The sequence below is a fragment of the Ambystoma mexicanum genome, chromosome 7q (assembly GCF_040938575.1).
Source record: "Ambystoma mexicanum isolate Mex_15411 chromosome 7q, UKY_AmexF1_1, whole genome shotgun sequence".
Classification (NCBI taxonomy): Eukaryota; Metazoa; Chordata; class Amphibia; order Caudata; family Ambystomatidae; genus Ambystoma; species Ambystoma mexicanum.
Window position 1 is genome coordinate 674,086,181 of NC_090941.1, and position 23,821 is coordinate 674,110,001.

The window sequence follows — 23,821 nt, forward strand, 5'->3', positions numbered from 1 at the left end:
CCGGCGTTGAGTGTCGATGTTCGGATCGAACATATATATGCTGCTCCGGACTATCTTGTTCTTATATGTGCCTGGGATGGGCTTCTGTCTTGGTGTGCCTCTGAATGTGGAGGGCACTGTGCTTAATCTCAGGCTTATGCCTTGTTTTGCCTCACGAGGCTACAGCACGTACTGATTTCTGCGAGTCTGTAAGCTCACGAGCCCTGAAGCAGGCTTTTCGTTCGGAGTTCGAACGCTCCTTATCTTGGGGGTCTAGCGTACCCCGAACTGGCTACGTGAGTAGCTAATGAAGAAAATCAGTGCCGGGCCCGGCTTTGATACGAGAGCTCCGCTCCGCAGGAAACCATGCAACGCGGAAGCCAGCTTCGCATTAGACACCTCCCTCCAAAAGGAGGAGGCCCCTGCTCCACACACGCGGAAGCCCTGCCTCCACGAAGGAGGGGGCCGGCGTGCCTTGCCGCTCCGTTGCTCTCGCTCCTCCGCGAAAGAGGGGGCTTGAGAGCCTCCGAGTCCGCGCGGCTCTTTGTGCCACTGAAGTCACCCGCGGCGCGGCCACCCCTAAGGTGCCGGACATACGCCACGGGTGTATGCGCCACGGGGTCCGCCCGCACGAACGGGCTGTGAACTATCGGTACACTTTAAGTCGCCGCGCACTGCTCCGCTATCGCGCTCGTGACGAGATGCCATAAATTCTTAATGTATGTAAAACGCTCTACGGCTTATATTTCTACGCCGCACTGACAGTCTGCAAAATCAAATATATATAACATTCTTCCAATATCATGCTATCTGCTATTAATGATTAACCTCCTACAAAGAGATAAACAAGAATAGGACTTATCTGCTTGAAGAGCAGTAAAAGAAGAAGAGAAGGAGCTCAGGAAGTGGTCATAGCCGAGCATGGAGGAGATGTGACTACAGAGACTATGGGATTTCTAGTTTCAAAACAAGAAAAGTCTGTTGAGACATTTTTCAGTATTTGTTGTTGATTTTATTGGTTTGTTGAAACTGCTGAGGAGTAGTAAATTAAAGAAGTTGAAGCATAATGCTCGCCTCCAGTCTTGTCATAGAATTGTTAATCGAAACAAGCACTTAAGTATGGATTTGTAAAGTTGCATGTCAACTAAACCAAATAAAACATTTTTTAAAACTCATGTAATGGCTGTGTGAACGAAAAGATGTGAGGTTTTCATTTTTACAACAAAACGCTCCTGAGCTATAGCAGATTCTTTAGCTTGGTCACCTTTAGAGCTTCCCAAGATTAAACTGTATAACGCACTTGAGAAATTGTTTTGCACCCTCTGGATGAACAGATTTAAAAAAGCTCCTCCTTGGTATCGGGCATAACCTAGTAACCAAGAGATCGGTGTGGAGACAGAGGAACTGGTGCATAGCGTGGAGCAAATCCACCTTCCACAAAAGATGCAAACTATATCTTGGCTCATTACATACTACACAGTCCCATTTAAAACTCTTCCAGATATGGCCCAAAGCTCCTTTATACGAATGTCCCCAAAATGTTGTTCGTCCACTGTGTTCATGTTACGCCCCATCTAGATCTTTAACTACTTTCACCTCAGGGACTCTGATCTTTTTGCATAAGAGTTGAGGAATCACGTGTACTGGCTTCATCACATGTGCGTTGTTTCCTAGGCTGAAGAGGACAACCTTAACTTCTCCCCAATAATCTGCATCGAGGACTCCAGCTCCCACATGTAGCAAGCGTTTGATAGGCCAGACTTCAGGGTGTTTCTGGCACAAGCACCTTTGGGATCCCCACAAGGCCTTCCCCTCTTGGTGGGACTACCATCTCTTCATCCACTATAGGTCACTTCCAGTGACTCTAGGAGCAGCTCTCATAGGTAGACAGGCAGTCTCAGTAATCCAAACTACTCTCAACCTTCATGCTGTGGGTGGCCTCCATCGGGTCCTTAAGATTCTCAATTTGACAAGGATGGCTAAAATCCACCCACTTAGAAAAACAGTTAAAGGGGATCCCTTTCACTGTAGCCCATGCTTGCCCATGTCACAAAATGGCGCAATGCAACTATTGATTGGTAACCCATACTGTCCAATATACCCCATCCTATTGATGGGGGCCTAAAGGCATTAACCTCATCTACATTACTCCCTCTGGAAGTATCTCCTAATCATCTTATGCCTCGCAATGTGTTCAATGATTTTTTTAAAGGGTGCCTGCCCCCCCCCACCCCTTTCAAGATCTTTCTCTCACTCCTGCCCCTGGTCTCGCACTTATGCGTCTCCTCCGTTTGCCTCCTATGAGCTCCTCCGATCTTCCGTCTCTCATCCATCCTTTTCACTCATACTCCCTTGCCCGTTTATCTGCCCTCCTAGTTCCCCATCTCTTTCCTCCCCTGTGCCTCCAGTCGTCCAGCACCCCCCTCTCCGTCTACATTCCCCCTCCTACTACTCTCAGCAGTCTCCCACTTTTCTCCTCGTCTGTCTCTCGGGTCTACTTACACTACTCTTGTCCCTCCCACTACATTCCCAATCCTACTATAGTCAGTCATCTCCAACCGCGTCCTCTATCTCTTCACTCTTTCACTCGCATCTCCTCACTCCCTTTCAATCCCGCCCCTCTCTGCCAATCTCACCTTCGACTAACTACTGTCACCCTTTCCTGTCTCCCACACCATCTCTACTTCATCTCACTCCAACACTCACAATTTTAACATGCACTCACAATTTTAACCTTTCACACATGATACCACTTTGGCATCCAATTCCCCATCTGCACTTGTACACAACAGTTAAAACAACATCTTACACTCGGCTCCACCTACTGCCTTCCTCTTACCTCAAGATCTCTTGGTTCACCACCACACATCCTGACCACACCCTTTCACTGTCTGTGGGCTTTTTATACTAGTGTACTTTTGTTTTGGTGGTTCCTCCCATTCTCATTGACTCCCTGCTTCACCAGACTACTCAGGGCAATCTAACCCTAGGAGTTTCCCTGGGCTATAACCGTACGGTTTAAAAATACTGTTTGGCCCCACCCCTTTTTCATTTGTGCTCATGCAGTCTGGGTGGTCTGTTGGGGTCGGCGTTCACCGGTCATTTAACTTTCCTTCTGCGTTATGATGCTACAATTTGTGCTGGTTAGTTGGATGTTACTGTGAATGATAGCTTCTTGGTTGGCGTCTCTCTTCCTCTGTTCATTTTACCTGGTTGACGCTACAATAGATTGAGTTTTGCAGTCCTGCAAATGAAAAGAACATTCTGGCCAAAAGAGGCTGGTAGACATTGGGCGATTTTACAGTGGTACGAACATGAACCAACAAGGCAAATTCAGAGGGATCAAATGGTTTTCTTGCAGCCCATCCACCCACCCTCAAGCCCCTCACTGCGCCTTTGAGGTAGGATTGGGTCTGGCAGGAGAAACTCGAGAGTGGAAGTGAAATGCTGCAATCTGGTAAAAAGGAAAATATGAATGCATACATATTGGGAAATCAGGTACAATACCTACACATGGCCAAATCAGAGACCTAGCCCATGTTAAAGAGTGTGCATGGAGACAAAGAAACGCTAAGCTGGATCGAGAGTTTGAAAAACACATAACTAATCTGGACAAACCATTTCACTTCCAATAAAGCTTTGAATATTCCTTATGTTTCCAGTCAAATGTTTTCACCACACTGTATTGAACAAAATGCATATAAACAGTTGCATAATTTGTTTATTTGAATGAAGATTCTTTGGTTGAACACAAACACTTTCTCAGTCCCACAGTTGTATCACCATGTATATTTTACGAATGTAGGAAAATTAATACTGATTTACAAATATTAATGCACCCCTAATGGCCATCTGCAAATGTACAGTCAGAAATACTAGCCAAAGTGACAGAAAACATTGAGAACAGCAGCTTCCAAGTTAAAGATGAAGAATATGCTCCAAACCTTTCCCACAAAATACTCCCCAAAACAGTCATCCCCATCTTCCAAAAGAGTATTACCTTCAAAATCAACTTACCAAATCTCTGTGTAACACCCAGTTAGCATGCAAGTAGTGAATACCATCTAAAATCTGATAGAGTAAGGACTTCACCATTCCCCGAGGTAACTGTACTGGTTTCTTGTTTGCTTTCGAGGCTCTGTGAAACTTAATGATATGCTGTAAAAAGAAGAGGAATGTATGTTGCACACCATTACCAAGCAACAAAACCCATAACATTTAGATTTTCATTGCAGAAGAAAAACACAAAAAAACAAATCTTGCAATGCTTTTCTCAATTACTCTGAATTCTATCTTGCACCAGAGCGATACCAAAATCTGCTCTAGGAATCCTCCATAATTATGGGCATGTTTAAGGCTCAGAGCTGAAATTGCAAAAACCACTTTGACGGCACAACAGTAGTTACTGCAAACATATCCTAAAATGCAACTGGGATTTGGACTTCTCATTTCAGGGTTACTTCCAAGCGTGAAACATTGCTTGAATCAATTAAATTTATATTTGTAGAGCAAAACACAGAACAATGAGCCCTAAAAGCACCATTACCAGAATAAATAGCAATAGGCATGTCCAACAGGCATGAAAAAAAGAATCAATTTCAAATGCATTAAGACAGCTTAAAAATTGTACACAAAAATATATACATGAAATGTGGACTATACATCAAATGAATCAGGACTAGCAAAATCTAATGGCCCACTTGCATTGGCGAGGAGATTTTATGAAGGGAGACTACCATTTGCATGGTACTCAAACTTGCAGGCGAAGAATGGAGATATTTGAAACGTATTAGCCATTTACTGCAAACAAATCTTGTTTGCAGTAAATGACAAGTTTCACTATGCATGGCTGGCCTTTGGGTAGTAGTACTGCACCAAATATGCATTGTGCACCAAATCTGCAGTGTGCACCATTTTAAAGAAACCACTGGTTAATATGTTGTCACCATGGTGTGAGTACATTTTTATCTTGGGTAGAGTATGGAACTGGCTCCGTAGGTGTAGAAGGATTATTAAGAATTTGCAAGGCCTGAAGAAGCATATGAAGTTACAGGGTCCAGAGTTTTCATATAGACCAGAGGGGTGCAATCTTTGGCTCTCCAGATGTTTTGCACTACAATTCCCACCAGCCCAAACCAGCAAAATTAAAAGCGAGTGACAATCAAAGTTTTAGTCCAAAAACTTCTGTAGAGCCACAGGTTGTATACCCATGCTTTAGACTAATCCAGAAAATCAGTGCCTTATAAAGATGCGATGTGCTGAACCGACTTAATTCCCAACTCCTCCAAACACCAGGACAAGGCGGCTACCTAGTGAAACCCGAGCAAGAGAAATAGATTATTTCTCTCAGGCACAATGTATCAATATTTTAGTGGCCCCACCATGTTTTGCTAACAAGGACTCTCACACCTACTTAAACCCTACAACATCTTTCAATAACCCGAGTCACAGAAGGATCTAGGCTGGACTATTGTAATGCTCGATCGGCAGGTTACACTGACAACTTCTGGAAAACACAGGTTATTCAGAACGACGCACTTAGAGCAGCACTGAACATCCCCAAAGCTGAACATTTCAATGAAGCAAGGAAATGAGCTCCCTATTCGTAAACGGATTCTCTTCAAAACACTTTCCATCACACACAGATGCTTGTCCAAGGATGCCCCACCTTACCCATCTCAAATAAATTACAAAAGCATCCTCCTCCAGACCTACTAGGGCAGCCTATATCCACCCCATCACCCAGCCCAAATTTAAACGGGCCAAAGCTGAAGGCTCTAGCTTCCGGCCAAACATCAGAACCTTCTCCCATCTACCTTGTGAGCCGAACATTCGTATTGGACATACCGGAGAAAGCTAAAAACATTGATGTTCACCTAATATGAACTGCCAAGTGCCTCTTCCGTCCTGGGGGCAATTGGGAAACTGACAAAACCTGGTGCCCGATTTCCACTGTATATAATATAATGCTTGTACTATCATGCGAGTAACTGGTCTAGTAACTGTGCCTTGATGCCTCGGCCATAGCGTGCTCTACAAATGTAAAAAACAAACAAGTAGAAGTCGGATGACCCACATTTTACAATGAAAACCAAATAACCAGTAACCCTCTAGCTACCCCTCTAGCTACCTGCTTCAAGGATTGCCTTTTTCATGACACTGATGTAAGCCGGAGATCAAAATTAAATAAAGGAACTCATCCTAAACATGATTGTGTGTTTTGGATGGCACCAGGATCCCAATACTAACAGGTATTTAAAATAATGTTGGGCCTAACACAAGCACTGTCAGAAAACTATGTTGGATGGCCAATTTTGGTACACTTCCAAATTGGGGCCAAAACTTATAACTGCATTTGGTTCTTAATTGTTCAGATGATTATCAAGTTATTTAGGGAGTGCAGACAGCTATGGGAAGCAACGGAGCACTTTACAATCATAGGGGGAAGGATACGGTTAGGCAGCATAAAAAGGGGAGGAAACAGTGGGAATCAGATCACAGTCTCTGGAAAAGTTGGGAGTGGACAGTGTATGGACCTAGGTGTTAGTGAGGAGCCATTCCTTGAAGACGAGGATCTGAATGCTTTCCTGAACTATAGAAGCGAGGGGGCGAGTCGGTAGTTGATGGGGAGGTTCCAGAATCTTGGGGTATAGACAGAGAAGGCAGTCTTCTGTTTTTTCCTTCCTGCACTGGCGAGTTCAAGTCTGCACAGGTCTAATTCTGGTGGACTGAAATTCTGGTTTACTGAAGGCCTCCCGAAATGCTAAGTTTATCAGTGAGGTAGCTTGAGGACTTCAGGGTGACAGCCTTATAGATGATGCAGCCAGATTTGAAAATGTATTTACTTAATGGCCCCTTGTTAGGCACTTAATTAACAAAACTGTTTCAAAGGTGCCCACAGGGCAAAAAGGATGGTGACAGGGTTGGTAGACAATGAATTACAGCAATGATGACATGCATTACTTAACGCAATAGCATTTCTGATTGTTTCTGCTTAGATTCACATGCTGTGCATATAGTCCGACATCTAGTGGAAACCGCAGAGTATTGTATCTTGTCTTTCGAGGATCGAAAGGGGACGTCGACATGGGCGTGCCTGTAACACAATCCCTAACATGACGTGTAGTGTACCCAAAATATCTTGCGCGTCAAGGTCCCTCCGATTGTATTTTTTCTGCCATGAGGGAGCCTTATGACTATCGTGAGGGAGCACAGAAAAGAGAAAAAAGTAGTAAGACTTCTATGTTCCTTCCATCCGAGCGGGGAGGAAGGGTGGGCACATGTGAATCTAAGCAGATACAAATTATCAGAAATGATATAACGGTAAGTAATGCATGTCTTCTGATGCTTGTTAATCTGCATAGAATCACATGCTTTGCATAGACTAGCGTGCAGTACCCGGAGTTAGAGGTGGGTTGTGAGCAGGAACAGTAGGGAAAAGATGTCTTAGTACTGCTTGTCCCACCTCAGAATCAGACCTAGAATGAGTGTCTAGGCAACAGTGTTTTGTAAAGGTGTGTACAGAACTCCAGGTTGCCGCTTTGCAAATAGATTTGAGGGGAACATTTGCATTGAATGGTATGGAACCCCCAGTGCCTCGAGTAGATTGTGCTCTAGGCTTGAAAGGCAGTTCTCTCTTAACAAGAGAGAAAGAATGTGATGCAACTGGCAATCCACCTTGAGATTGCTGATTTAGAGACAGGGTCCCCTTCTCTACTAGCTGCCACTGACACGAAAAACTGGTTTGTTTTCTTAGTGGTTTAGTCTTCTCCGGATAGTAAATGACTGCCCTGCACACATCTAGTGTGTGTATGCTTTTCTACGCCACGTTAGTGGGGTTCTGGAAGAAAATAGGCAGTTCTATAGACTGGTTCACATGGAACTTGGAAATAAACTTGGGCGCAAATCTAGGGTGAGTGCGCAGAACTACCTTATCGCTGTGAACTGTAACAAAAGGGTCTAGAACTGAAAGGGCCTGCAGTTCACTGACTCTCCTTACTGAAGTGATTGTCACTAGGAAGGCAGTCTTGTAGGTACGAGCCTTGCTTTATGCATAGGCTCAAAGAGATGCCATAAATCTAGTAAGTACCACATTTAGGTCCCATACGGGAGCCGGGTTAGAAATGGGGGGGGGGTGAATTCTTTTAACCCCTTCCATAAAAGCTTTGATCACTGGTATTTTCCATCACAACGCCTTTTGTTGTGATGTAGTGTAGTCAGAGTGCCAATAGGTGAACCTTTAGTGAATTAAAAACCAGGCCCGAGTCTAGTAAGTGAGTCGGGTACACCACCATATGTGTAGTCGAGCAGTCAATTGGATTGATGCTCTTGGAATTACACTAAATAACAAAACGCTTCCATTTACTCGAGTAGCAATATTGTGTATTAGGTTTTCTTGCCTCCTTAAGTATGTCCATGCATCTCTGAGGAAGTTGTAGGTGCCCAAACTCTTATGACCTCAGGAGCCAGGCCGCTAAATTCAGAGTTTGCAGGCATGGATGAAGTGTTTCTCCCTTGTCCTGAGATAACATGCAAGGGGGCAGGGCAGTTTCCTGGGAGGAGATATAGACATCTCCATCGGAAGCGAGAAACAGGGTTGGTGGGCCCACATCGGGGCCCCCAAAATCATAGTGACTGGTTCCTGGTGCATCTTGTGCCCGATCTTGTGCAGTAGGAGAGTCGGGGGGGGGGGAGCATAAACACATTTCCCTGACCATGTTATCCAGAGACTGTTCCCCTTGGATCAGTTCTGTGGGTACATGGAGGTGTAATCTTGGCATTGTGCGTTCTCCACAGTTGCGAACCGGTAGATCCCTGGGTAACAAGTGGTATATATCAGCTTGTTCCCTTTTATCTTTTTTTTTTCGTTCTGTTCTTATGAGGATGAAGTGTCTTGGTGTCCTATTGTTTGTTTAATACTTGTTGTTTGATCTGCGCCTTTATGCCTGAGGGTCAATAGTGTGCACTATAAATGTAATGTAATAATCTTGTATAATCCTGCATTTACCTTTTTGGTGGTGGTCTTTGCAGTGTCCTGGACAACTCCCAAGAACTACATGTCTTTTGGTTCCAGGGACAGCATGTCGATTTATTGCAAGGCCCAGTTGCTTAAAGACCCCGGTGAACCACCTGATTTAGTTGTGACCTACTGTTGTTCTTGAACAGCCAGTCATCCAGGTATATAGGTAAACACAGAATCCCTCTCTGTGCAGATACACTGGCACTGCGGCATGGACCTTGATGCAATATGTGGCACCGGCTTGTCTGATGGGATGTGTCGTATCCCAGGCCTAGGGGTAAGCGCGCATGCAGGTCGCGGCAATAACAAGGCCGACACGGAGAGATGCTGTTAAACTTCCTTCTTTATTCGTGCCTCAACTGTAACTAACTCGCCCGCCCCTCCCGCGTCACTTCCCTTCTTTTCCCGCCCAGGACCCTCCCGCCCCCGTCGTCCAGGATACGTAAACATGACATCTCCCCCCTTTTTAAACCATTACCACACTCATCGCAACAGGCGACGATCTGGCAAGTCACTATTCCATTTCCTCAATCCACCGGCGAGGTCTGGTCCGAGCTCGCTGTGGTCGGGTCAGCTCGGCCCGGGGTGACTATCTACTCACGGTCGTCTCGGTATCTGGATCTTGATCCGATTCGTCGGCATCCCACGGATCCTCTCCTTGTTGATCACTGTATTCTTCCTCCGGTGGAGCCTGTACCCTTCCACTCAGGCGTCTTGTTCCGGGCGGTGGGAGTTCCTTGAAATGGAACGAGTTCCGGGTTATAGCTCCCGTGGAGCCTTGTGCAGTGATCATCGACCCCTTCTTCTGCGTAACGAGAAGGGGCTCTTCCCGAAATGCAGGCGTGTGCTTGTGAGTCGAGGGTTGTCGAACGGCCACCACATCCCCTATGTTTATTTGGGATGTCTGGGCTCTTCGGCGGGCGTCGGCATATTCTTTCATTCTGTCCTTTGCCACTTCATCCCGCTCTCGGACTTCCGCATCCATCGCTGGACGTGGTGCACTTGTCTCTGCTTGGGGAATGCGGGTTTGAGGGTTGCGCCCAAACATGAGTTCGGCAGGGGTCTTCCCTGTGGTGCTATGGGGCGTTCCCCGGTAGTCCCGCAGCAGTTGGTTAAGCACCTGTTCGTATGGTTGTTCCGTGATGCGAGCAATTTGCAAGGCCCGCTTGAGATTTGCCATGAATCGTTCGATCATTCCGTTTGCTTGTGGCCACAGCGGGGTCACCTTCCGATGTCGGAACCCCAAGTATTCCGCATACCTGGCAAACTGATGTCCACAGAACGGGGCCCCGTTGTCGGTCTTGAGTACCTTGGGCACTCCGTAGGCGGAGAATATGTGGTCCAGTGCTGGGACGACATGATGTGCGGCCGTGGACGAGATCATCTGGACTTCTGGATATCGGGAGTATTCATCCATCACTGCAAGGACATACTTCCCCCCCCCCTTCGATGGGTCCAAAGAAGTCGGCGGCCACCGCTTCCCATATGTTCTGCGGAAGTTCGGACATTTGCAATGGCTCCGGATTTCGGTTTGGGGTAATGATGCAGCAGGTGGGGCAAGTTCTCAGGGCGGCCTCCACTCGGGCATCCATTTGTGGGAACCACACCTTTTGGCGCAGCATGCGCTGTGTGGAGACGATGCCTCGATGGGTCTCGTGTGCCAGGTTGATGACCTTCTCACGCAGGGTTGTTGGGATCACCAGCTTGCAGTCTTTGAGTAGTAGTTGGTCTTCTGATACTGCCAACTCTTCTTTCACAAGGAGAAGCCGTTCCACGTCTTCCCATGTCTGGCCCCCTGCCGCTTTACCTCTCTCTTTAGCCCTTCTCCATTGTCCGGACGTGAGGCCTTCACATATGATGCAGCATGCAGGGTCGTTTTCAGTTTCTCTTGCCAGTTCTTCTATGTTGACCCCCTCCGGCGTGGTTTGGTGAATCAGGTATCTGAGGTAGCGGTCCGCCACCGACGGCTCAGGTCTGCTCTCGTCTCTCGGTCTCCTCGACAGGAAGTCAGCCGGGTTTTCACCCTTCCCTGGTCTGTGAATAATGTCGAAGGCGTAATCCTGCAGGCGCAGCCCCCACCGGGCGATCCTCGGGGGCATTTTGGCTTGGGGATTGCCATAGAGAAACAGGAGCGCCTGGTGATCGGTGACCACCTGAAATGGCTTTCCATACAGGAATAAGTGGAAATGTTCACATGCCCACACCACCGCTAGTCCTTCTTTCTCAGCCTGGGAGTAGGCTCGTTCAGTGGCGGATAAGCTGTGGCTGGCATAGGCAACCACGTGTCTCTGTTGTGGGTCTTTGGGATCAACTTGAGCCAGGATGGCCCCTAATCCCACTGGACTTGCGTCCACTGTTAGTTCTGTTCTCCGGTTGGGGTCGTAGTAGGCCATGTTTTCTGCTTTAGCAACCCTCTCCCTGATGGTTTCGAAAGCTACTTGACATGCACTGGTCCACTCGAATTTCTCGTTCTGGTGCGTAAGTTTCCGCAACGGTTCACTGACCGAGGCAAAATCCTTGATGTACCTGCTGCAGTAGCTGGCTAGGCCAAAGAACGAGCGAAGTTCTGACACGTTGAGTGGTGCAGCTGTGTCATTCAGGGCAGAGACTTTGTCCGGATCTGGGGTCATCCCCACCTCCGAGAACACGTGGCCAAAGAATTTTAGTGTGCTCTTCCGGAACTCGCACTTGTCCTTGTTGAGTGTGAGGTTTGCATCATGCAGGGCTTTACACACCTTCATGAGGGTTTCATCATGGTTCTTCACGTCAGTCCCAAACACCAGAATGTCGTCCGAGTAGTTGAGGCAGTTGGGGATGTGCTTTATGATGTTATGCACCTCAGCTTGGAAAATCTCGGCGGCCGACGACACCCCAAAGCTTAGCCTTTTGTATCTGAATAACCCAACGTGGGTGACAAATGTGGTTATGTTGCGACTCTCGGGGTTTAAGACCAGCTGATGGTATCCCTTCTGGAGGTCTAGTTTTGAGAAGACCTTGGCTCCGTTTAGTAGATGTATCATGTCCGTTATGCGTGGCGCAGGGTATCTTTCCCTGCGGATTGCTTGGTTGGGACGTCTCATGTCGACGCACAACCTGATGGTTTCAGATCCCTACTTCGGGACAGAGACGATCGGAGAAACCCAGGTGGTTGCTCCCGAGGCCTTCTCAATAATGTCCTGTTCCAGCAATTTCTTTAGCTCATCCTCCACCTTTTGTTGGATGTTGACCGGGATCCCTCGGTAGGGCTGGGCTACTGGGCGTATGGAGTCGTCTATGTGTAACTTTATTTGTCGGTTCTTGAGTCTTCCAACCCCTCTGAATATTTTTGGGTACAATTTATTGATCATGTCAATCGGGTCGATGTACTTATGAACCATGATGTTGTATAGGACGTGTATCAGGCCCATATCTGCAGCGGCCTTGAAACTCAGGACACATCCACTGTCCGTTTCGGTGGCCAGGACGTGGATTGGGACTTTCATCTCTTGGCCCTTGTATCGGCATAGCCCGCTGAACCTTCCTACGCACTTGAGGAGTTTTCGCGCCATAGGCGTAGATATCAACGGTGGCTGGCTGGAGCTTTGGTTTCGGGTTTAGTTCGGCATATACTTGTTCACTCACCACGTTGACGGTGGCGCCAGTATCGATGAGGAATTCCGTTGGTCTTTCCTGCAGCTTGATGAGGGTGGGGCTATGAGCGGTGGCTGTGGGATTTCCTAGCGCGTAGATGTACGCCTTCTTTTTGTGATCACTCCCGGAAGAGCTAGGGTCTGATTCTGTGAGGGATTGTTCGACTAGATAGCGAACATGGCGTCTTGACCTTCTTTCGGGTTCGGCCCGTGTCACGAATCTTCTTCTTTCTCTCCGCTTTTGGCGGTCGTCGCCGGAGTCCTTCTCTCTCTGGTCACTTCCGAGTTGACTTGGAGGGTTGGAGGTGTTACTTTGGGTCGGGTGGGTGCTCGGTGTTCCCCCATATCGACTCCTCGAGCGAGTGGTGCCATCTCGTGGCCTCTCTCTCCCTCGATCCCTGAACAGTCTGCACACCGCTTTGAAATGGCCTTCTTCACCGCATGTGGCGCAGCGTTGTCCTATAGCCGGGCATGTCCCTTCGTGTGGATATTCGAATCCACACTTGTAGCAGAACAGTTCTCTGTCCTTTTCTCTAGATGTAGTTTGTTCAAGCTTTCGCCCAACGGCGTGCTCCCGAAACTTTCCACTTGACAGTCAATGGCTCTTTCGACCCTGGCCAGTGCCAGTATTTCCTCTAGCGTGCGGGACTTTTGAAGCAATTTCCTGCGGAATGTTTGGGACTCACACCCTGATATTATTTGCGATCTGAGGGCTTCAGTGTTCGAATAATTTGCGAAGTCGCAGTGTTTGAGTTTTGTGCGGAGTCGCATTACATATGCATCCATGGTCTCCCCCTTTGCCTGCTTTGTGATGTGGAACAGGTGCCTTTCATAGTCAACATTGGTGTGAGGTGCGAAGTATACTGCTAGAGCGTCCTTTAATTTTTGTATGGAGTCTATGGAGTCCTGGGGCATCTCGTCTATGATATCTCGGGTGGCGGAGCCAACCGCTAGCTTTAGGAGGCACACTTGCCTTGCATCCGCTACTGGCCCCGTGGCCCCCATGTACAGGTCAAAGTCTCGAATCCATTTGGTCCACCTGGGGCCCATGTTGCTCGTGTCCGTCACGTCAAAGGCTCCAGGCATCTGGGCGGCCAGTGTGTCCGGCAGTTGGTAGGGCACGTGACCCGGCATTTGGTCTACGGGTGCTGGGGGCCCATTTCCGGCCGCTCCCGCGCCTTGGTTTGCATCCTGATTAGACATGGCGCTGGGAGCGTGGCTTCCTTATGCAGGATTCCGCTGTCGTGGTGCGATGGCCGCCTTGGAAGGCACGAGCACCATCGATGAGCACCACACCTGTCGAAAACGCTCCGGCGTGAGCCTGGCCCTTCGCTTGAGCCGGCACCGTTGCTGCCGCGTATTACCACGCGCACGTGCGCTCGCCTGCTCCTCCGTGCTCACCGTCGCGGCCCAGATCTTCTCTCCGTCCTGTCTGCCAGGTTCCTGTCCGGTTCCGCGACGCCCCCACGCTGCGGCGACACCCCTCGCTTCTGGGTTGCTGTGGGCGTCGGTCAGCGGGCGTTCTCGTCGCTGTTGCGTGTCGATGCACGGCGCTCGTCTCCGGGGACCTGCCTCTCAGAATCCCACCTTCGTCGCCATTGTCGTATCCCAGGCCTAGGGATAAGCGCGCATGCAGGTCGCGGCAATAACAAGGCCGACACGGAGAGATGCTGTTAAACTTCCTTCTTTATTCGTGCCTCAACTGTAACTAACTCGCCCCGCCCCTCCCGCGTCACTTCCCTTCTTTTCCCGCCCAGGTCCCTCCCGCCCCCGTCGTCCAGGATACGTCAACATGACAGGATGTCATTCCACTCCGAGGCAAAGTGGGATATTCTGCCCATATGGATGGTGCTTAAGGAAAGTCCCTCAGAAGAGAGGCAGGCCTGCATTTGTTTGGCACTGTGCCGTTAGTTACCTGGTCTCAGTGCTGCCCCCCCCCGACCCTCTGTGTAGGGGGATGGGTGGTCAGAAGACTCAGATGTTAGTACTAGTTTTGTTTTTGGGATTGAAAGGAGCGCCAATTGCACACAGGTGGTCAGACGAGTGGTCTATAACATCTCACCTCAAAAAGAGAACCAGTGTCACTGTATTATCAACCCTAGACTCCTAGCTGCTATTGTCCCGACACCCATTATGACTGTTTACGTCTTTGCTTAAAGTTCTTCCAACTGAAAGGCATATCCTCGACTTTAACATGAACACCAAATTTGAAATCTTTGCACTACAGCAAGGACCGTCTCCTCCATGGCTGCCTGTTGTGTGCAAAAGGCTGTCTTCATCCAACTTCTTGCCTCTTTTTGCTTTTCTTCATGGAGGAAATCAAGGAGTGTTACCATCTTTTGCCACTGTTCTAGGACCTATTTCGTGAACATGACTGAGCACTGAATATCAGGACTATCCTTAAGCTGTCAACGTTATACTGTTGAAAAGCCTTATACCACTCTCCCATGAATTCACACTATTTCCTGCTCAAGTGCACAGCGGTAATCATCATCTTCCTCCTCCTCCACATGGAGGGCAAAGGCTTTGATCACTCTAATGCATGAGTGATATGGAGGTTATAGAATGTTGCAATGGGGACCCTCTAATATGGCATCGTATTGGGTATTACCAAGGTTGACCCTAATGCATGCCTTTTACCATTCCTCTTCAAACTCTTCTGGCCAGGCCACATCCTGAATATAAAGGAATGTGTCGCTGCCTCTGCCTCCTCCTCCTCCTCCTCCTCCTCCTCCTCTCGTTTCCTAAAGGAAGGATCCAGACACTGGGCCAATATGCCACTTTTACTTATGGAAAATGGATACCATATTGTCAACGATAGAGGGTGCCTTTGTGTCAATGGTGCACAATTATTCCTTTTTTGGGATATTCCCTCTTCCATGGTTCCCTCTCGTGTTTTGCCTTTTTGTTGTCCAGTTACTTGTCTATCTTTCTACAGCAGTACACATTTTAAGTTGTAACCAGCTAGCCAGGCATAAAATTCACTTGCCCCCTAAATTCTCCATATGAACACAGCTCACCATTCCTCACTCGTCAAATGTCAATTATATCTTGCCAATAGTAAGTGGAGAGTACACATTTTGTGGCCCGATTTCTTCCTCCGATTTCTTCCAATTTCTTCTCAATTCACTTCAGCTGTTCTCTACCCCACTGTTTTGGTGTCTTCTCCATCTAAACTGAATGAGACACCGGCGCCAAGTGTGGCTGCTTTTGCTTCTTTGCTGGCAGTAGAAACAGATCAAGACCTCACCAAGGTAGAATGTACTAGCATCAATGACTTTTGTTAACTCGACACTGCTGGGCCACAGATATTGCCACAGACATTGAAGTTTGAAGGACCCGATGTACCAGGATTCAACATGTTGATCAAGATGGCAAGGTTCTTAGCAATAGTGCGCCCGATGACAAGGGTCTCTGCATTGCATGAGCCAATGACTGATGGGACTGTGAGCTGCCTTCAACATCAACACATTCTATACACCGTTGCTAACAGACATTGGGTGTCCAATGCCAGTGGTGATATGGATGTAGTGCTGGTGTCGCTCTGAAACCCCTGATCCACAAGATCTTTAGATTTAGGAAAACTGGAGAGGGAGACAGTTTCTAAAGCTCTAGAAGCTTATTCTCCACTTGAGTCCAAGCTCTACGGTAATACATACTTTTATGCAGTTTAGGTGGAACCTGCATTTAGCCAACGAACAAATTACTTATCCTTGGTAAAGTTCTTTCGACTGGATATTTGTCCTACATATTCCTCATCTTGGATATATTCGCAAGTCTGCTTGCAGCTTTGGCATAGAAAAGCTCATAGTATGAGTCGGCGTTGAGTCATAGCCCTCGACTTCCTCCGTCCTGTCCTTGTCCGTGACGTCGACGCTGGTACAAGTAGCTCACACGGCGACAGCAGCCTAAGTTCTAGTTTTTTTCCCTCTCGATGCAACACCATCTTTAATGGGTGACCCAGACGTTGAAAGAGAGGAATGTGTAAAATCATGGACATTCCTGGCAAATAAGAAGGGAAGGATGGGAGGGTGATGAGGAATACGTGGGAGGAACATCCAGTGGAAAGAACACCGATTTATTTATTTATTTATATAGCGCTTTATACCAAGGCGCTGTTTAACAGGGTAAGTAATTTGGTCTTCAAATAGAATATGTCCTCCCATGTATTCCTCATCTTTGATACACTCCCAAAGCAGTCTAAAAGGAGGTGGGTACAGAGAATTATTGTTGATTAATGCTGTGAAGTATAGCTTTGCCAAATCTGGCCGCCTGACCTGATGAGTCCAGACAATAGTATTTGCTGAAAGTATGCAAAGAGGACCATTTTGCCACGCTACGGATGTCTTCACAGGCACCCCTCTTTGTAGAGCCAAATAAGCAGCCAGTCCTCGGGTGGCATGTGCTCTTAAGCCATCAAGCAAATCTTTGCCAGCTAATAAATTGCTTTCTGAAATGCATAGGATTATCCAGAGTGAAATGGTTTGCTTGGTGAAAGCTAGCCCCAATTCATGGCCAGAAAAGCCTATAAAAAGCTGGTCATCCTGCCCGACATTCTGGAAATGTAAAACCTGGTGGTGGATTAAAAGGCAGGCAACACTATTTTGTGTGCCAAGTGGAATTCAGATACCACTTTACATAAGAATGAAGGACGCACCCTCAACACCACCTTGTATTTAAAAAAAGGTTGTTAAAGGTGGTTTAGTGAAAAGAGCCTGTAGCTCACCAACCCTGTGGGCTGATGTTATTGCTGTAAAAAAGACAGTGTTAAGGGTTAGCATTCTGAGTGGACAAGAATGCAAGGGTTCAAAAGACACCCCCATTAGATGTCTTAACACTAAGTTCAAGTCCCAAACCGGTGCAATAAAAGGGACTGGGGAAAGATGTTTGTTCACCCTTTCAAGAAATTAATTACAATGGGGACCTTGAAATAAATACCCTCAGCAGGCCAACGCTTGAAAATAGAAAGTGCCGCCAAGTATCCCTTTACTCTGGATACCTGAAGCCCTAGATGTGCCAGATGGAGGAAGAAAAGACAATACTACAGTGGTATTACATGTGAAAAGGAACAAAACTACAGAGTACAGAGATTTAGTTGCTGGCATCTGGCCGAAGACAACACCCATTACGTCTTGCGAAAAATCCCAATCTATGCATCTTACCCTTTCAGAAACCAGGCGTCAAGATACAGAGTACTGATTTCTGGATGAAGGAGAAGACCCTCTTGCAAGAGCAAGTCTTCCCTTTGGGGAAGACGAATTGGAGGGCAAATGTCAATTTCTAGACATTCCAGATACAACATTCACCTCGCCCAATCCAGAGTAATCAGCATCATGGATTTCCCAAACTTGTTCAACCTCCCGATGACACGAGAAATGACAGGTACTGGTGGAAATGCATACAGAAGGGGAAATTCCCAATCCATACGAAATCCCCTCCTGGAGCTCCTCGCCGAGGAAATTCCCTGGAGCAGAATAGGTCGCACTTCCAGTTCAAACTGGATGCTAACAGATCCACCTAAAGGGTTCCCCAAAGGGGCGAAGATCTCTAGAAGGACTTCCGGAGCCAACTCCCACTCGTGGGCGATAGTGCTCTGCCTCCTCCGACTGTCCGCTGCAGCGTTTTCTTTACCGGCTAGATGAACTGCCAGCAGAGAGATTCCTTCTCTTAGGGCACAAAACCAGAACTGCATTGCTTCTCTACACAAAGGCAGTGACCCTACACCCCCCTCTTGTTGAGGTAGTATATGGCCGCCATATTGTTCATTATCAGGACATTCCTCCCCCGTACCGAGGGCAGAAAAGCCATCAGCGCTAAACTTATTGCTCTCAGTTCTAAAAGGATGATGTAAAGTCTGGACTCGAAAGAGATCAGCGAGCGCTGATTGAACGTTTGTTCATATGGTTCTCCCCACCCTGTGAGGGAGGCATCTGTCAAAATTGTCAACTCTGACCACGGTTGCCAAAAAGGTTCTCCTTTCATCACATGCTCTCTGCAGGTCCACCACAGGATATCCCAAGCAACCTTGTTCGGAGTAAGTTGGACTTCAGAAAAACTGTCCAGGGTTTAGTAAAATCATTCAACTGAGGATGTACAAGAGTCCACTCTTAGGAGAAGTCTGTACCACCCAAGTTCAGGGTAACGTAGACAGAGCAGCCAGGCATATCTTAGGAGGGAGAGAGGGCTGTAGACTCAGTACAAAGAAACCCTCAGGGCGGAGGGGTGCCCGAATGGCTGAACTCAAAACGGATAATCAGAACCGCGAATCTCAGATACATTCTGTGTTTGAGATGAATGGGCACATGAAAGTAAGCATCCTGAAGGTCCAATGGCACCAACCAATCCTGGAGCTAATGGATCTGCGAAAGAGTTACCATCTTGAACTTGCCCTTCTCAAGGAACTTGTTCAAGCATCTCAAGTCCAAGATGAGTCGCAATCCTCTCCTTCATGGGGACTAGTACCAACCCTGTTTCCTCTCTGCCGCAGGTATCGACTACTGCACCTTTCTCTAACAGGGTAAAGATCTCCTGTAAGAGTAGCGGATCCATCAAGGATTGGGCTCTCGGAGGACAATCGGGGGGCCTTGTTAAAAAGGGGAAGCAGATAAGGGGATCCCTAGAGTCCAGCTGACCTTCTCAACTTAAACATAGCAGACGCAGAAAGCTCGGAGTCATAAGCCCCGCATGATGTCGAAGCGAGCTAAAGCAACCAAATCCTCGGACATCTCCACCATGCTGCTAGCAGCGGACAAGACAAAGAAACCGGACCCCCCCTCCCTACTCCCTAAACTAACCCCACAGAAGGCCCCCGAGGAGCAGGGCAAACTGGCCACTAAGGAAGACATCCAGGCCTTCATGCGCGACATTAAAGCGGAGTTCCGGTCCTGCATGACAGAGCTTTCCAGGTGGATGGAACAGACAGATCAATGACTCACGGAAGCGGAACAGAGACTGGGTGAGGTTGAGGATCTGACCCAGAGTCACGATACCATACTAACAGACATGAGACGCGAGATCCAAGCGTTGCAGAATAGGAGTGAAGTGCTGGAGTTTAAGCAGGAGGAACTAGAAAACAGGGCACGACGAAATTACCTGCGCATTCAAGGGGCCCCATCAACGATCCAAGACAAAAAGCTGCCAGAATATGTAGGCAATTTGTTCAAAGCGCTCTTCCCAAGCATGGACAAAGCCCAACTCATCCTGGACAACACCCATAGGCTGCGCCCAAGACGAGGAGTGGACTCAGACGCTCCCCCGGATGTAATCCCGGATGTAATTACCAGGGTCCATTTCTATGCCACTAAAGAGGCCATCTCGGCAATAAGCCGCGCCAAGGATGAGCTCTCGTTCAAGGGGACCCAGCTCCAGATATTCCAGGACCTCTCTCTGATGACCCTGCAGAAAAGAAGAGCCCTTAAAGCCTTGACCCTATTCCTGCAGACCCAGCAGATACGCTACCGATGGCTGTTCCCCTCCACACTTCAATTCACATTCCAGGGAACCCAGCATAAAATAAGCCATCTAGAGGACGCAGAGTCCATCCTACACCCGAACTCTCCGCAGCCCTTGCCCGCCCATAGTCCATTCCGTCCGCCGGGAGAGTTGGAGCAGCTGCCTCAGACAGCAACAGCAGTCCTGGTCTCAATCACAGACACCGGAAGGTAAAATAATCCTGCCACGACCGGCGGTCGCGAAATGACCGTTCCTATAACTAAGGAAGAAATCAATGATGCTTCGGGTCCCGAGCGGCCCATACCACACTCCAAAGAGTATGTCACCAACCCGCCGAACCTCCATCCTCCCCCCCTCCGATCAGCTCCCTCCACCAGACGACGCCCAGGAAACTCCCCCTCCACACCAAAAACTGAAATTCTTGACAATGAACGTCAGGGGGCTCAACGCCCCGCAGAAGAGGAAAGCGATACTGCGGCGCTTACAGAACGACGAGGCCTCCATAGTCTTCCTCCAGGAGACACATCTGACCCCGGCTGATTTCACCCAGCTCCGTGACCGGCAATTTCCGCTACAACTTCTGGCGTCAAAAGGCACGAAGAAGGGTGGTACAGCGATCCTGTTTGCCAAGGGCGTCAGGCCGCAAATCCTAGACTCCTTGCTTTGCCCAGATGGCCGCTTCGTAGCTATAAAATGCTGAATTTACGGGCAACTTTACACACTGATCTCGGTGTACGCTCCTAATGATGAGCAAGAGGAATTCTATTCGGCCCTAGAAAGAGCCCTCTCACCATTTACTGAGGGCCAGACTATCATCGGGGGAGATTTCAACGGAGTTCCTGATCCATTGACAGACAGATCACATCCTCCTGCTCGTAGACACTTCGGCCTGGCGACAGCATTACTCAAACTATTTAGAACCTTGACGTAGTGGCGCCCTGGAGAGTCCTCCATCCTGAGGTTCGAGACTACTTGTTCTACTCATACGTGCATAGAAAGTATTCACGCATCGACCTCCTTCTGGCCTCCCCGCAAGTCTTAGCATTTACAGATGAAGTCCTCATTGGTCCTAGAATTCTCTCAGATCACGCCCCAATAATTTTAACACTCAGGGCCCATGACCCTGACCCGGCTCCGCGATGCAGATGGTCCCTCTATGACCCGATCTTAGGAAATATGTCAACAAGAGACGTGGTGGCTAAAGCAATAAAAGTTCTTTAAAGAAAATAAGAATGAAGATACCTCCCCAGCGAACACGTGGGACGCAATGAAGGCAGTGGTGAGAGGGATGTTAATCTCCCAAGGAGCATCCTACCACAAATAAAAGCAACAGATCCGCCGAAACCTTGAGAACAAGGTGCAGGAGGCCGAGACAGCATGGAAAGCCAGGAACTGGTCCTCGAGAACCTATCGAGCCTTGCAGGCATCTCGGAAGAAATTGGAGGCCCACTATGCAGAGGATACAACCCAGCTTCTAGCCAAAACAAAACAAATCTACTACGCCAGAGGTAATAAAGCGAATAAATTACTGGTGGAAAAATTAGCGAGAGTCAAGAAGAGGAACACAATTATAGGCCTGCGGGATCCCCAGGGTACAGTGCAGTTTGCGGATCGCGATAAACTACAGATCGCAGAGGCCCACCTTGCAGATACGATGGCGGCAACCCCGAGATCCAGTGGAGAACAGCAAACCTACTTGCAGGAGGCAACCTTACCTCACAACCACAAGACGGGAAAGAGTTGGAAGCCCCGATCACCTGTGAGGAAGTCGACGCAGCCATTAAAAGCCTGAAATCAAGAGCCCCTGGACCAGACGGGTTCTCGTCTCGATTTTACAAACTCTTTCGACCTCAGCTGCTGGCCCCCATGATGACGCTCTTTAATTCCTTCGCCATCTCGGGATCTATTACCCCGTCGATGCAAGACTCAATCACGGTTCTAGCTCTCAAAGCAGGAAAAGACCCCAGAGATATTGCGGCATACAGACCCATCTCCCCATTAAACCTAGACGCAAATATTTATTCAAAGGTCTTGGCAAACCGACTAGCAAAAATACTCCTGGATATTATAGATCCAGACAGGATTCATAATGAATAGAGCAATCACAGATAACACACGCAGGGTCCTCAATCTGATCGAGTTAGCGAAACGAGGCTCACAAAAATTAGCCCTGCTGGCCTTAGATGCGACCAAGGCCTTTGATAAAGTAGACTGGTCGATGTGCCGACGCACCCTAGAATCCTTCCATCTTGGACCATCCTTCTTGAAGCTCGTCCTAGCGAAATACCAAGCTCCGAATACCCTCCTCCGGGTGAACGGCCTACTATCCAGCTCAATCCCCCTAACATGCGGCACTAGACAGGGGTGTCCTCTCTCCCCCCCCTTCCCTTCGCCCTGGTAATGGAACCCCTAGCCCAACGTATCCGCCTCAACTCCAGAATTAAAGGCCTCCAAGTAGGCCCCTCCCAATATAAGATCACGCTATACGCGGACGACGTGATGCTGACCATAATGGACACCTCCCAGTCACTGAGGGCCGCCCTAGCAGAAATCCATTGATTTGGAAGGGTCTCAGGATTTTCCATCAATTTCGCAAAATCAGCCTTGGGAATAGGCCTAGAACGGGGAGACAAAGAGTCCTTTACATCCCATTGCTCGATCCCACTAAGGGAAAAGTCAATCCCTTACCTCAGGGTCCAGATCCCCACCTGCCCCGAAGATACCTACTGGATAAACTTCCTGCCGCTATTCAAGACCTTGGAGAAAGACCTGGATCGCTGGCTCTCACACGAGATTTCGCTAATAGGTTGCATCGCGTCCTGCAAGATGAACCTCCTACCATGATTCCTTTACGCCTGCTTCACCCTCCCCACCATAATCCCCCGCCCTCCGCTTCAGCGTCTTCAGAGGAAGATATTCAGCTTCATTTGGAAAGGGAAAAAGTCACGTATCCCACAGAAAACTATGTTGTGTGCCCCAAACCTGGGAGGCCTTGGGGTCCCCGACCGCCAAAGATATCAGATGGCGGCGCAGATAGCTCACACTCGAGCCTGGACCATCGCATCAGGGCGCCCCAAGTGGATGGACATAGAACAATCCCAACTACCTCTCCCCCTCCACTTTCTGTTACACCAGCCAGCTACCCAGCGGCGGACTTGCCATCCATCGTATCGACCAAACAGACACGTAGGGCATGGGACTGGGCGCGCAAATCCAGAGGCATCCCGAGAGACCTAAGCCCCTCCACCCCAGTGTTCCACAATCAGGCCTTCTCACCCGGGATTTGTCCCTCGAACTTTAAAAACTGGATCGCCGGGGGCCTCAACTCCCTAAGTCAGCTATTCGAAGGGACTCAGCCGCTGACTTTCGCCCAATGTAAAAGAGACCGACAGGTTCTCTTATATCCGAATCAGACATTGGTGCTCGCACCCCCAGACCCGCATGGCGGCCACACGGGAACTAGACTCCCTCGAGTTAACAGCCGCAGATCCTCCGAGCCGAGGGCGAATCTCAACGCTATACAAACTATTGCAGACGAAATTGCTTGAAGCTAAAGTCACAGTGGGAAATAGAGCTAGGACATCCGATACAAGACCAATCTTGGGCTGACATTTGTTCACAAACTCATTCGTCCGCCTTCTGCGTTACCAACTGGGAATGTGCACATAAACTCCTGTTAAGGTGGTATTACCCGACGCTTCGTCTACACCACTTCAATCAGTCCCTGGACCCGCTATGCTGG

At 48.4% G+C, this 23,821-nt stretch overlaps 1 protein-coding gene across 1 annotated transcript in view; it reads right to left on the reverse strand.

Moving 5' to 3' along the window:
• The window catches only part of CDK8 (cyclin dependent kinase 8), a 679,675-nt gene that overhangs the window by 552,880 nt on the left and 102,974 nt on the right, over positions 1-23,821 (reverse strand). The window contains exon 4 of the mRNA XM_069639174.1: positions 3,997-4,137. Coding sequence (XP_069495275.1) covers positions 3,997-4,137 — 141 coding nt within the window. The remainder of the gene's footprint in view (positions 1-3,996; positions 4,138-23,821) is intronic.